Source organism: Marmota marmota, unplaced genomic scaffold (genome assembly GCF_001458135.2).
Source record: "Marmota marmota marmota unplaced genomic scaffold, marMar, whole genome shotgun sequence".
Lineage (NCBI taxonomy): Eukaryota > Metazoa > Chordata > Mammalia > Rodentia > Sciuridae > Marmota > Marmota marmota.
Window position 1 is genome coordinate 8,627,749 of NW_025999983.1, and position 14,050 is coordinate 8,641,798.

At 43.4% G+C, this 14,050-nt stretch overlaps 1 protein-coding gene across 4 annotated transcripts in view; it reads right to left on the minus strand.

Moving 5' to 3' along the window:
- The window catches only part of Tulp4 (TUB like protein 4), a 200,339-nt gene that overhangs the window by 21,778 nt on the left and 164,511 nt on the right, over positions 1-14,050 (minus strand). For all 4 annotated transcript variants that reach the window (XM_048805898.1, XM_048805899.1, XM_015498640.2 and 1 more), the window contains one exon: positions 8,401-8,567. In XM_048805898.1, coding sequence (XP_048661855.1) covers positions 8,401-8,567 — 167 coding nt within the window. The remainder of the gene's footprint in view (positions 1-8,400; positions 8,568-14,050) is intronic.

A 14,050-nucleotide genomic window follows, 5' to 3' on the forward strand; every position in this document is an offset into this window, starting at 1 on the left:
ACGCTATGCAGTGAAGACAGGGCGGCGTAAGGGACTAGAGAAAGAGCGCAGGGAGCAGGCAAGACCGCTCCAAGGAGGCCCTCTGAGCAGAAGCCTGGCTGAGAGGATGGCATGCATCACTGAACTGGCATCAAAAGCTTCCTTCCAGTATTACCAATTTTATATCCATTAGAGCAGTTATTCAACAGTTTTGGAAAGATGTAAGAAAAAAGCAGGTGTTCTTTACATATTAAAAATAAGCAGATTAGAGGCAACTACACTGGCCCAAGCCAGGGATAAGGAGGCAGTCCTGGTAAAGACTCCCCAGATGAGAACCAGCTGCCGAGGTGGTAGAGGAGTAGATCCCTGTGGAGGTCAAAGGCCTCCCGCCCCCTTCTCCCATGCTTTGTTCCTCCTCTCTGTGGCAACCCTATAAAGGGGGTTCTCTGGCAGGAGGAAATGCACAGAGAAGGGGATATTGCAAGTTTACACAAGCACATGCAACAGAATTCACTTCAGAAACCATGGATTCTGAGGAGATGGAGATGATCAACCTGATCTAAACGTGACACGACACAATGCATAAAGAAATATCTCATGGGACCCATTAATATGTACACTACTTATGTTTTTATGCATCAGTTTTAAAAAATAGTGACTGGTCATCATCAAACTGTTGGGTGGAGCCACGAACAATTTTGCATATGAAATCGTAATGATTTGGCCACCAACCAAGTTGTAGTAACAAAAGCTGGCTCAGGATTCAGCCAGCCGAGTCTCAGTTTTAAAAGAACACAACCATTCTCCTATTCTCTAAGCAGACAACACCCACGGAAGACTTGCTCACCATTCGCAGCAAACCTGGAACGCCACCATGACAGCCCTGGGAGAGCAGCCAGTGCTTCTCCTCAACAGAAAGAGGCAGACACATTTTTGGCTAAAGGATTCTCCTTCAGGGGTACCGAAATCTCCAACCATAAATGCAATTTCTCATTTTCTGTTCCCATAACTTCTTTCTTAAAATTCCTCTGGAGGGCTGGGGTTGTAGCTCAGTGGTACAGTGCTTGCCTAGCACATGTAAGGCACTGGGTTCCATCCTCAGCACATTTAAAAAAAAAATCACTGGAACATCTTACTTCAACAACCAAAACTTACAGAATACATGGTGACCCCAAACCAGCCTGTAATGCCAGATGTTCATATAACAAGCAAAAATCCCAGACCCAAATTACTGAGGCCCGCAAATTTCATTCAGTACTAACTCTAAAAATCCATCACCAAATTATCAGATATTCAAGTAGATACAGATGATCAGACCACAGCTGATGAGGTAACTTACAGAATTTTAAACTACAACACATGCAATAAGGAAAGGAAAGTAACTGATAATAAATTTCCTTGTAAGAGCTTTAGCCACAGGCATTAATGCTACAAGTAAATCAAGAAAATCAATTTTAAAGCCAATACTGCCACATGTTGTACCAGGCAATGGGCTTTGTATGCAGTAGCCTACAATCTAATTAACTTGGAAATAAATTATCCAATCTAAGTTGCATTTAATTCTTTTTATAAGCAGTTCAATAAACTGCCTAACTTCCTTCCTGCTATAAAAATTTCCCTGCCTTTGGACTCCTTGAATAGCACAGCACATATCACACATGGTTTGAGAATCACTGCAGTTAAGAGTTAAGTTGCACATACTGAGTATTGGACTTCATTTTCAAAGGCAGTATTGTTAGCCTTTATATCAATGCAATATTTTCAATGGTTGCACTAGATCCTAAATGAAAGAATCAATAACTGATTAAGGTGTTGAGACACTGCAGGGACACTCCACCGACGAATGCTGGTCAAGTCTCTCTCTTATTCCTGAGCCCAGGAATAAAGAGTTCAGATGCAAGACCCACGTTTCATATGGCAGCTCGTGAGAATTTTTGCAAAGGCTAAGGCCATCAAGCCTCTACCACATTCTAGTCTGAGTGAAAGTCAGAAAAATGAGGAAAACATAGGCTCTGACTTGAGTAAAATAAAAGACAGGAAAGTATAATTCATCCCAGAAGCATTAAGCATCCCAAGGGCTCATCAGGAAGAAGAGTCTCAATCCCACAGGCAAATTTAGAAGAGAATGTGACTGGGCTGGTATTGAAGCTTTCCCAGGAAAGACACCTCTGAAGAGGGAAGAGAATGCCAGCGGGAGGCACACCTAAGTCAGAGTGGACAGGGGACTACAAGGCTGAAGGCACTCACAGTGCTCCAGACCTGGATTGACAAATATTCAAATACAACAGCCTTATGAACTCAGAAAGAGCTGAGATTCTTACCTTCTCCTACTTACCACCCACTATGGTTTGAATGTGTCCCCCCGCAAATTCCTATACTGCTGGCATTTGGGTGGGGCCTCTGGGAGATACTTGAGATTGGATGAGGTCATGGCCTCATGATGGCATTAATGAGGAAAGGACCCCACCTAACAAACTTGCTCTGTCTTGCCATAGGATGCCCTCTGTCACACAGTGATGCCAGAGAAGGCCCTTACCAGATGCTGAGATGTAGGCAGCATACTCTTGAGCTTCATGGCTTCCAACACTGTGCAGCAAAATGCTTTAGGACTCAAACATTTTGTTATAGCAACAGAAAATAGCCTAAGACATTGCCTATTAGGCTACAGATAAAAAGCTAACCTGAGATCTGATTAGAAAGGGCACAAGCCTTCTGGTCTAAACCATCAACAGAAAGACTGAAGAGCACCTATGTTGGCAACTGTCTACCCAACTGCTGAACAAATATTTACAGAGCACCTACTATGTTCTGGCAATGCTCTGGCCATGGAGCCACAACCCTACACAGGGTAACCTCTCCTTCAGTCTCAGATTCGCTAGGACTCCAACATAAATGCTCACATTGCCAGACAGCCTGCTGCACACTAATGGCCTCAGCTCTGCTCTACTTCAGCTCCTCCACGTGCTCACGTCATCTCTTATAACTATTTCACTTCTAAAACAGGAATCTGACATTTCTAGCCAACCATAGCTTCCTACTCTGTTTTCATCACTTCCTCTTGAACAGGCCTTTCTGTGACTTTATGCTTCCTGGTCTCAGGTCATGAAGCATCAAACTATGGATTGGTTGCCCGTTTCCTTATAGGGTTCTGGGTCTTTGTGCTACACTCTGCTTTCCAGTTTCTGATTTAGGCACGTTGTACTTCTGACTTGGGACTGTAGAGAAGGCACGGACAGCACAGACCCTGGCTTTGGAACAGACTGTCCAGCTTTGGCAGGGACTTCACTTCAGCCTGTCATTCCAAGGCTCCTGTGCCATAGTCCCTGTGGCACTGCACTTTTCACTTTTCTTCTGGCTCTTAACTAGTTGGGATGAGAGAAGTTGTCCCATACCAAGTGCTTTGTCCCCTCCTTTCCTTACCAGTCTTTCAGCTCTTTCTGTAGTCTGTCTTTCTGTACCTCGTCTCTAGGCTGAAGTGATTAAGTCACAGGAAGTGAATAGGATTAGCACCCTTATAAGAGAGGCTAAAGGGTGCTTCTGTCCCTTCAGCTTAAACTTCCTAGCTTTCAAAAACCATAAATACTTTTCTATTATTCATAAACATCCAGTCTAGGGGATTTTGTCAGAGCAGCCTGAATGGACCCAGGTGCCTGACACGTCTATCCTTTGAGTTACTCATCTCAAACCCATACTTCCCACCCCACCCTGGCTCTGGCTATTCTGCTTCTTTACTTCTCTCTGCACAAAGCTTTATCATTTGTTTGTAAGCATGGTCACACTCAAGGCACCACCCGCTTTCCCCTTCTCCTCAATCCCTGCCACACAGTTTACACAGCTAACACTTCAGTTATATCTGCTGCCTCAACTCAATCATGAGTCATTTTGTCACTCATTCTTTATCTTAGCTACTACAGCTATCCGTCTAGCATCTAGAACAAAGCTTGGCACTAAGATGGTTCAATAAAGATTGACTGATGAAATGAACCAACCTTTTACAATGTGACTGCCATCACCATTATTCTATTGAGAAGACTTGTTGACCTTAAAACCTCCAAATCCAATTTTCTCATGTCTACATTCAACTGTTGTCCTCTTAGTTGACATATTTCCTTTAATGGCTCTTTTATGACATTCCCCTTGCATCTCTTTCTTCCTTCTGCTACTTGCTAAATGAGGATTATCACTCTACTATTCAAGCTCTGCACTTGGTCATCTGCTCCTCTGTCCTCTCTCTACATTTAATACAAATTCTTTTCTCCAACCATGGTCTCTCTACACAAGGCTCTACCTGTCTCTTTGATCTGGTCTCCTGCCTGAGTTCTTGCCCCATCTCTCCAATGTGCCTTCCAATTACCCCACCCAAACACCTGGCGGGACTCCTGGCTGAAAGCTTCTGCCTCTGGAGCCAGCACCCTCCTCCTCCTGGGTGGCAAGGAGCCAAGTCTAGTGTCATCTCCCTGAATTCTGCCTCAGCCACTCTATTCCCACTTCCTGGCCTTCTCCCTTATTCCTTCTGGCTGGGATTACACTGCCCCCTGACAGATCAGCCTTCCCAAAACCCTGCTGTCTTTCCCTTGCTCATAAAACAAAAATTCAAAGACAACAAAGTCTAAACCTCTTGGCCAGTGCTGCTGTCTGAATGTGTCCTTCCAAAACAAAACCAAATTCCCACTGCTGTAGTAATAAAAGATGGGACCTTTGGGGAACAGATTAAATCATAGGAAATGAATAGAATTAGCATCCTTATAAAGGAGGCTGAAGGGCGCTACCTCTCTACTCTGTCCCTCCAGTCCTGTGAGGCACTGAACCTGTACTTCTTGATTTTGGACTTCCTAGTCTCCAAAAAACATGAGAAATAAATTTCTATTATTTACAAACTACCAAGACTAAAGGATTTTCTTATGGCAGCCTGAATGGACCAAGATGCCAGACACTCAAGACCTCACACATCTGTCCTACAGCACATGTAATCTTATTTCCTGTTGTTGCTCTTCATCTAACCTATGCCAGAGTTAAACTATACTCTATTTCTCAAAGTAATTTATTACTATTTTTTTTTTTAGAGAAATCATACTATAATTGCCAGTAGCTGAAGAAACTAGGGGATAATACAAATAGCAAAGAATCTTATGTTATCTGACCCTGGGAACTCATTAAGCAATGCATAGCAACAAAAATGGGTAGTCCTGAGGCTCAGCCACCTACTGAACCACTGCTTATTGAGACTCTACCACAAGCCAGGTGTGGTTCTAGGCACCTGAAGGACAGTGGCAGATAAGACACACAAGGTTGCTTCACATGGGTCCCTTATATTCTAGTGGGATGAAACAACTACTCAGGAAATAAAATTGAAGAATCTCAGATTCTGATACATGCTAAGACAGAAACAGCCCAACAAAATAGAATGCGGCTGTGGAGTGGAGTATCGTGGGGAAGATACTATGCAAAGCCTCTCCTGGGAGGTGAGACTCAAGCTCAGACTGAGGGTGAAGAGGAGTCAGTTTTGAGAAAGGCCAGGTTAGCAGCCAGGGGAAGCCTCTAGGATGGCACAGCCACAGGACGTCTGCTACCTGAGGATGAGCAGGACGCATCTGATAGGCGAGATAGGCAAGGCAGAGGGCGTTCATGGCCTGGTGACAGTTTGCAGGAGGAAGTCTCTAAGGAGTTTCAAGTAGGACTGACATGCTGAACAGAAAACCTGCAGGGGGTGTGAGGTGAGAGTTCTCAAACAGTACTTCTTCTAGATGAAAATCGCTGATCATGCGGGTCTCCTAATGTAGTAAATTCACTCTTTTAAAAAAATGTATTGCCTTAATTCATGGTGTAAGCAACTGCTCTGTGTTCAGCAGAAACATCTGAATATAGCTACAGCCCTGGCATGAAGGCTGCCGTTGTTCAAGTGGCTCTTTCACTCAAAGATACCCTGATATTGACAGAAGGCTTAGTGTGCATAAGACATCGTGCAGGAACAACGAACGAGACAGGACCCTGCTGTCATGGCCTTGAAACAGACAAAGAAATAATGACACCTTTGAGGAACATCACTACAACTAAAAGGACAGGGTGCTGTGGGGTCTGCAGCATGATGCTTCCTCTCAGACAAAAGCACAGGCAGAGTGGCCAGGTGGTGAGTGGGGAGAAGTGTGCCTACAGAGGGAACAGCATGGTGCAAGTGGAGGAAAGTGAGCTCCGGCACGACTGAGGAGCACAGGATGAGGACTGGCAGGGTTAGAGAAGGAGGGGGTATTGACAGCTAGTCCTGCAGAGGATGAGGGCCAGCTTGTGGAGGTCCCTTTAAATCACAAGAGACTCTGACGTGGCTGCCAAGGGAAGAGTGGCCCAGGAGGGAAGGTGAGAGGGAGGGGCTGGGACAGAGTGGTGGGTGGCGGAGAAACAAGGTATAGACACTGAGTTATCTAGGAGGTAAAATGCAAAGGTGAGTCAGGATGACCCGGCCTGTGGCTGGAGCTGCGCATGATGGGGCCGTGACCCAGAAGGAAGAGGAGCTGTCTGTGTGGGGGAATGCCCCGAGGGCTGGACATGATGGTAGTGAGTGCTGGACTGTCAACAGGTGTGTGAGTGAGCAACGGGGTCTATACAGGCCGCTTTCTAGGATCCACCCTTTATAAAGACAGTACTTAAGGGGCTGGGGAGGTGGCTCAGTGGAAGAGTGCTCATCTTGCATGTGTGAGGCACTGGGTTTGATCCTCAGCACCATATAAAAATAAATAAAATAAAGGTACTGTGTCCACCTATGACTACAAAAATAGTAAAGAAAAAAAAAAAAAGACAATACTTAAAGCTGTAAGAGTGACTGGAATGGCCTGAGGATTGGTGGGATAAGAGGAGAGACCAGCAGAGCTGGAAAAATATCCACCAAGAACAAGTCTTAGTAAGACTCCTTTTCTCCATGCTACCATAGCACCTGGAAATAGTTCTTCAAAATCTAATTTTGGTGTAATTATTTGTCTGCCTTCTTTAACTGGCTTCCAAGCTTAGAAGGAAGGGATGTATCTTCCTTATCTACTCCTAAATAGCAGTCCTGAGAGCTCAGTGCCAGTCACACAGTAGCCCCTCAAAGAGTTTGCAGGATGCTTGAACAAACAAGAGGACAGTATGCTTACTTGCCCAAGAAGATGTTATCAAAGATATATTTAAATCTCACAACTCAACAACAACAACAACAACAAAATAACTTGATTTAAAAATGGGCAAAAGATCTAGGCACAGTGGTGCATGCCCTATAATCCCAGCAGCTTGAGAGGCTGAGGCAGGAGGACCACAAGTTCAAAGTCAGCCTCAGCAACTCTGTGAGACCCTAAGCAACTCAGCGAAATCCTAGCTCTAAAAATATACAAAAAAGGGCTGTGGATGTGGCAGTGGTTAAATACCCCGAGTTCAATCTCTAGTACCAAAAAAAAAAAAAAAAAAAAAGGTAAAAGACTTAACCAGACGTTTCTCTAAAGACATACAAATGCCCAGTGAGTATGTGAAAAAGACACTCAACATCACTAGTCACCAGAGAAACACAAAACAAAACCACAGTGAGATGTCACCTCACACCTGAAGGGATGGCTGCCATCAAAGACCCCAGAAAATGAATGTGCTATATTCATGGAGTTGAGTATTACTCAGCCTTAAAAAGGAAGGAACTCTGATATATGTCACTGTACAGAGGAACCTTGAGGACACCATGTGAAGCAGAATAAGCCACAAAAGGTACGTCATGCACGAGTCCACTTAAGACAAACACGTAGGCCACACTCAGACACAGAAAGACACAGCAGTTGCCATGGGCTGGGGGAATGTCCGCCTCCACCTGCCAGGACGTGCCCCTTTCTGCAGCAGGAGGGCATCACACTGCTGGGGACTCCAGGGGAGAAGGCCCAGGACAACGACCCTTGCTTTGTAGTGCTGAAACAGAGGCTCTCCCCACATTCTCTCTTTGCTTCAGCAGAGCAGTTTAAGCCAAAGCCCGGACGCCTAGATCGACTTGAGGGCTGCCTCCGTCTCTGATTATTTCCCATGTATGTGAGAGGTGTACGTGCATCAGACTTCTGTGTATTTCTCCTGTTATTTCTGTCTTTTGTTAGGAAGTCCCAACAAGAAGTCATAAAGATGATTTTTACTCTAGGTGAATAAATGAAGATTCGGCCTTCACGCCAGAGTGCTGTTCCGCACTAGCTCCCTCTGATTATTTACTACTCATTCATTTGACTGGATAATACAATAAGGCATTCTGGTTAAGAGGAAAAAACTGTTCTCTCCCCTATTAATCCTAGTTTATACAACAAATTCAATTAAAGTAAAAAAATGACTGAAATACAATTTGTCAAAGATAACTGAAGTGAGTATAATAAACTCATGAATGTTTACCAGACTGGGTATACTGACACAGTGACTTTTCTTTAATATCATTACCTGAACAAGCGTGTCCAGTGTGAAGATGTGCTCCCCTCGAACATTGTAGAACTTGACCATGGCACTCTTCAGAAGGGGACCATTGGGGAGCTCGCTGAGTTGGGTCTGCCGCTCCATCCCAGCAACTGCCAGCAAGTCTCCCTGTGTGCACCACTGAGCTACCACCTCTGAAACCATACAGAAGAGACACTCAGCACGAGGATGCAACCCTCCTCAACTGCCAGTCAGCCATACTGGCATGCGTCTTCAGTAGTTTAAAACATAGAGATGCTAACCAAATATACAAGCAGACCTCCCCTTTCACGAAGATAACAACCCATTTCTTTTATTTTAACTAGGTATATATGACAGCAGAATGCATTTTGATTCATTGTACACAATTGCAGCACTTTTCATTTCTCTGGTTATACACAATGCAGCATCGCACCTCATGTGCATTCACACATGTACTTAGGATAATGATGTCCGTCTCATTCCACCATCTTTCCTGCCCCCATGCCCCCTCCCCAACAATCCTCTCTTTTAAGACTTATTATAAACAAGCTGTTACATGGTTGGAGATTACAGTTTCTCTAAAACATATCTAGATCAGGTAGAAATCCAGATATAAGAAGGTTGGCATTTTAAGGTGGGTGTGGTGGAGCAGCTGCTTGGGAGCCTTTGACAGGAAGATCACAAATTTAGAGGCTAGGCTGAGGAACTTAGTGAGACCTTATTGAGAGGGGTGGGGGAGGAGAAGAAGAAGAAACAAGAGGAGGAGGAGGAGGAGAAAATGATGATGATGGTGATGATGGTGATGAGGAAGAGGAGAAGAAGAAGAGAAGGAAGAGGAAGAGGTAGAGGAGAAGTAGTAGTAGTAGTAGTATGAAGAAGAGAAGGAAACAGAGGAGAGGGAGGGAGAAGAATAAGAAAAAGAAGAACTGTTTAACTATCTCTAAGCATTTCCATAATCTATCTACACCAGCATTTTCGCACTGAGACTGTGGAACATTTCTGCTAAGCAAGTTAAGTGACAAAACCTGTGACCCTATACATGTCACATCAGTGCTTCCCACTGCTCTGCCCTCCACTCCCAGAGAAGACGCTGAGTTTGTACACGCTCAAAGTAAAAAGTTAAGTCAAGGAAGCCTGCGTTTACTCATTTGATACCTGGGTAACACTAGGCAAGTAAATCTCTGATGAAGGATACACACACACAAGGTACTGACTTCTATTAGAAAAGAAGATCAGCAGTCTTGCTGGGGGGCAGGTAGTACTGTCAGAGAAATTTTCACACTAGAGATGCCAACACCCATCTATAAGCCATTATTTATCTAACAAGTAGCTGTTAAATGGTTTGTCTTATCCCAGTGTGAGCAATTACCTAGTTCTTGCTGGTGAACAGATCTATAAGTACCAACAAGATTTATAGCATTTTTTCTCTCTTAAAACCACAGAACCATAATCTGGCTTATACTAAGAGCTCTGAAATCTATATCTAAGTAGCCCATTTTGCAGAGAAGCTGAACTGAATTAAAAGAAGGTGCCCTGGCCAGGATAGGCACGTATTCCAATGCCAGGGCTATAGTGCAGCAGCTTCTAAGCGCCTCTAGTCACATGACCATAACATCCCTCTAGTTCACCCTTGGAAAGAGTTTCAGTGCTAATTCCAGTGCATGCTGAAGTCACTGATGCTCTTGTACAATGGCCTTGAAAGTGAGCATACTCCATGAAGCAAGACACCTCATCAGGTTTGCTGCAGCAGAAACCAGGAGACAGAGAGCTGAGCTGCAGCAGTTATAGACAAACACAAATCAATCCCAAATAGTGACAATACCAATAAAGGATTTTTTGTATGAATAAAGTTAGACACAAACCAGAAAACAAAAAATAAAAAGAATCAAGTAAATATCCTGGTAAATAAAATTTTTAAGATGTCAGAAAATGGAGGTTAGAGGATTTGTGCCTCTTCTAAAATGTGCTCTGAATATTCACTGCCAGGTCTAGGTCTAGAGAAAATCCTGGTAGGGATCATGAATGAAATAATCTTCAGTGAATGGCAGTGTTAAGTAGGTACGCAAGAACACCAAAAGAAGAAGCAGCTAACAGTCAAAGTGCTAACAAGACAGAGTCTATGGACTCCTGGGCAGAAACATCACTGTAATATGGTAGGTAATAAAGATGCCAGCACTGTGGTTGCAGTGGCACATGCCTGTAATCCCAGCGGCCTAGGAGGCTGAAGGAGGATTGCAAGTTCAAAGCCAGCCTCAGCAACTTAACGAGGCCCTAAGCAACTTAGCAAGACCCTGTCTCAAAATAAAAAATAAAAAGGGGTCATTTTCTGCCCCCAAAATGAGCCTTGCCAGGTGCTTCACCAATTGACTTCTCTGCTGAATACCAAATAAAGAAAAGCCTGCTGGAAAAAAAAAAATAATAAAAGAGTGGGCTGAGGATGTTGCTCAGTGGTTAAACCCCTGGATTCAATCCCCAGTTCCCATCCCCCACAAAAAAACACAGATGGTAACACTAAATTCCATGGCTCCTCATCTGACCTGTATTGATTAGTAGATGAGTGAAAACTGTACCATTCTTTAATTTTTTAAAAAGATTCTTTGAATTTTGTCACAAAATGGTTTTGAAAGTAAGAAGCAGGCTGCTTGCTGCCCTTATAGTGCTGGCCTGGACACAGATGCCTTCAGAGACTGCTCACAGCAGAGGCCAGCACACACGGAGCTTTTCTGCTGGAGGTGAGAATGAGTCCAAATATGTCTGAGCACACCCTCAGGGATTTCTTGAATTCAGTTGCAAAGTCACACTGACAGTTGTCATCTGCAAAGCAAGTCACTCTTTTGCAAAGAAGAAACTCCATATGAAAACTGCCACTTCATGTTCTGGCGGTTACAGGACGTGCAGCATCAAGGGATGCAGATGTGGGCTCCTCTGATGCTCAGCAGACCAGTCCTGGTCCACATAGTGGGCACACCAGCTGCCAGGGAAATGGGCTATTTCATAAATCCTTGACACCAAGAATTCAGGAATTAAGAAGGAATATCCTGGAATTGTCCAGAGTCAGTCAGGAGTACCGAGTCCTCAGCAGGGGCTGAGTTTCTGGGTTTGGAGTTTAAAATTGGCATAAAAACAACAAATTGAAAGTAAAACTGAAAGTAAAAGCAAATGTTCATTCAATTCCCAGATATCACTATGATGAAGAATACAGAAGCCCAGATGATTGGGTCAGAATCTTTCTGTTTCAGAAATGTTCTATAAACCATGTCTATCATATTTTAAAAAACAATCTCCAATATCCTTGCCCAAGGTTTCTGTAATAACTTTATCTTATTCTTTAAATCCCTAAAGATTGTATTTAAAATAAAACTTAGGAGGAACAAATGAATATTATATTCAGTAGCCTTCTTTTGACTCTCCCTGAAACTCCTGGCCAAGAGTTTCTAATGTTCCCCATTCAGAGAACTGGAAGTTCAGAAGCATTCAGGTGATCCATCTTCCAAACACATTTATTTTCTCAATGATTTGGGGGCTAAGACATGGGGGACATTTTGGCCTCTTAAGTGTTTGCAAAGAAAATCAGTAGACTGGTCTGGGATTGTGGCTCAGTGGTAGAGCATTTGCCTAGCATGTGTGAGGCCCTGGGTTCAAGTGTCAGCACCCGCATATTACTAAATGAGTAAAATAAAGGTCCATCAAAAACTAAAATTAAAAAAAAAAAAAGAAAATCAGGGCTGGGGTTATAGCTCAGTTGGTAGAGCGTTTGCCTTGCATGTGTGAGGCACTGGGTTCGATCCTCAGCACCATATAAAAACAAATAAATAAAGGCATTGTGTCCACCTACCACTAAAAAAATATGAAAAGAAAAAGAAAACTAGCAGATTTACACTGTTCAACTTAAACCAGACAATCTTATGGATCTTTCTTGGTAAAAGCTGGGGGTCAAATTTTCATCTAAAGTTAGCAGTTAGAATTGGTTCTTTCATGTTAAAAAGAAACCTCTTTTGTGGGATTAGTGCTGGGTTCAAAGGAGGCAGCTAGGTTTTAGCAGGAAAAGAGTGGTCTCTTAACAAACACCACATACACTGCAGCTGCCTGGTGGCTGCCTGAGGTTAACCCAGCCCTCTGTCCCTTAGGTTTCCATAGTAACGAGTCACCTTTCTGTTAGTTGACTCTTGTTTTGGGGCACATGCATGTGCACGTGGTGCGAGAGTGAGAGGAAGGAGACAACAGCAGGTGATTCTTCTTTAGAAAGGCCGTTTTCAGTGAGTATAGTAAGGACTGGAAAAAAAGTGTCCATATCCAGTGAGGACCAAACTGACCCCTGTCCATTCCCTCAGAATGAGTGACGAAAGGCTAAGAGGAAGAAATTCTGCAAAACAAAGCCTGGGGTGGAGGCCTTTTATTTCATGGCACACAGGGATGAAAGAAGTGCCTTTGAAAGCTGCTTTCAGTACTGAGGTACCCAGCTCCTCAGGGAATACCTGAACTCATGACTGAATCACTCTTCCTCAAGAAAAAGTAAAAGTCATAGAGGGTAAAGTCCGAGGGAATGAACCAACTCAATGCTTACTGTGTCCCCAGCTGGGTTCCTCCCCTGGTGGAACTTCCTGGGCAGTAGCTACAAAGCAACATCAGACCCTACTTCCTCCCCAACCCCAGAAATCTGCAGCGAAAACCAAGGGTGGCAGGTGGTGCGGAAGAGGGCTGGTGACAGGGACAAGGGATGACCTGGAATCCTAACTCTTCTGCACATGACATAAATTACAGCACTGGTGGTAAGTCAAAGAAAGGGCACGTGAGTCACCTTTCTCCCCTTGAAAAGTTGTCTAAGTTAGTTACAGAGAAAGACCCAGGGGAATCAGAGACTTTAGGGACAGGTGACAGACCTGTCTGTGATAGGGTAGATGACTGTGGCCAACTGCTCTTTTCTTCCCAGTACTAATAGTGGACAAAACATAAATTTAAAAAATAAAAAATACTGCTGTTCAGGCTACATGTAAGATCAAGTCTAAAATATTCTGATACCAAGACAGAAAAGAGAAATCATCTCCATGAGGTACATCCTGGCTGGCACCAGTTCACTTCAATTTCATTCATCTTTCTGAAATTAGGAAGACATAGTACAACGGCATCTCCCCTCCAGGAAGGTGTAAATAATTGAAAACATTTTAGACTACATTAAGATTTCTAGTTAGGCAATGACTACAATGCTGAATTTGTCTGAGTTTTGAGAACATGATTCAGGTAAAAAATCTTCACTTTAGTGAGGGCCTCTTTAAATCACTTCCTCAAATCACCAACTCCTCCTCTTACTCAGCACCATTGATGGGGCTGTGTCAGAAATGCTGCTACAGCACAACATGACTTGATAGGAATAATATAAGTCAACAGACTCAAAAAGCAAAAAAATAGTTTCCATAAGCAAGATGGTAAAAAAGACTAAAAAATTCATCTTGTGAAGAAGAAAGAGGAACTGAGTGGTAATTATATTATTTTCAGTCATGACCAGATATTTCATAGAGAGCAAATTCAGAATTCCAACAGTAGTGGCAGATTTTTAAGAAAAAAATAACTTGGTTAAGAAGTTTGAAAATGTAATTTGTGAAGAAAAATAGAGATTAGATTACTAACTATATGGGGGAGCTTATGATGACCAAACATA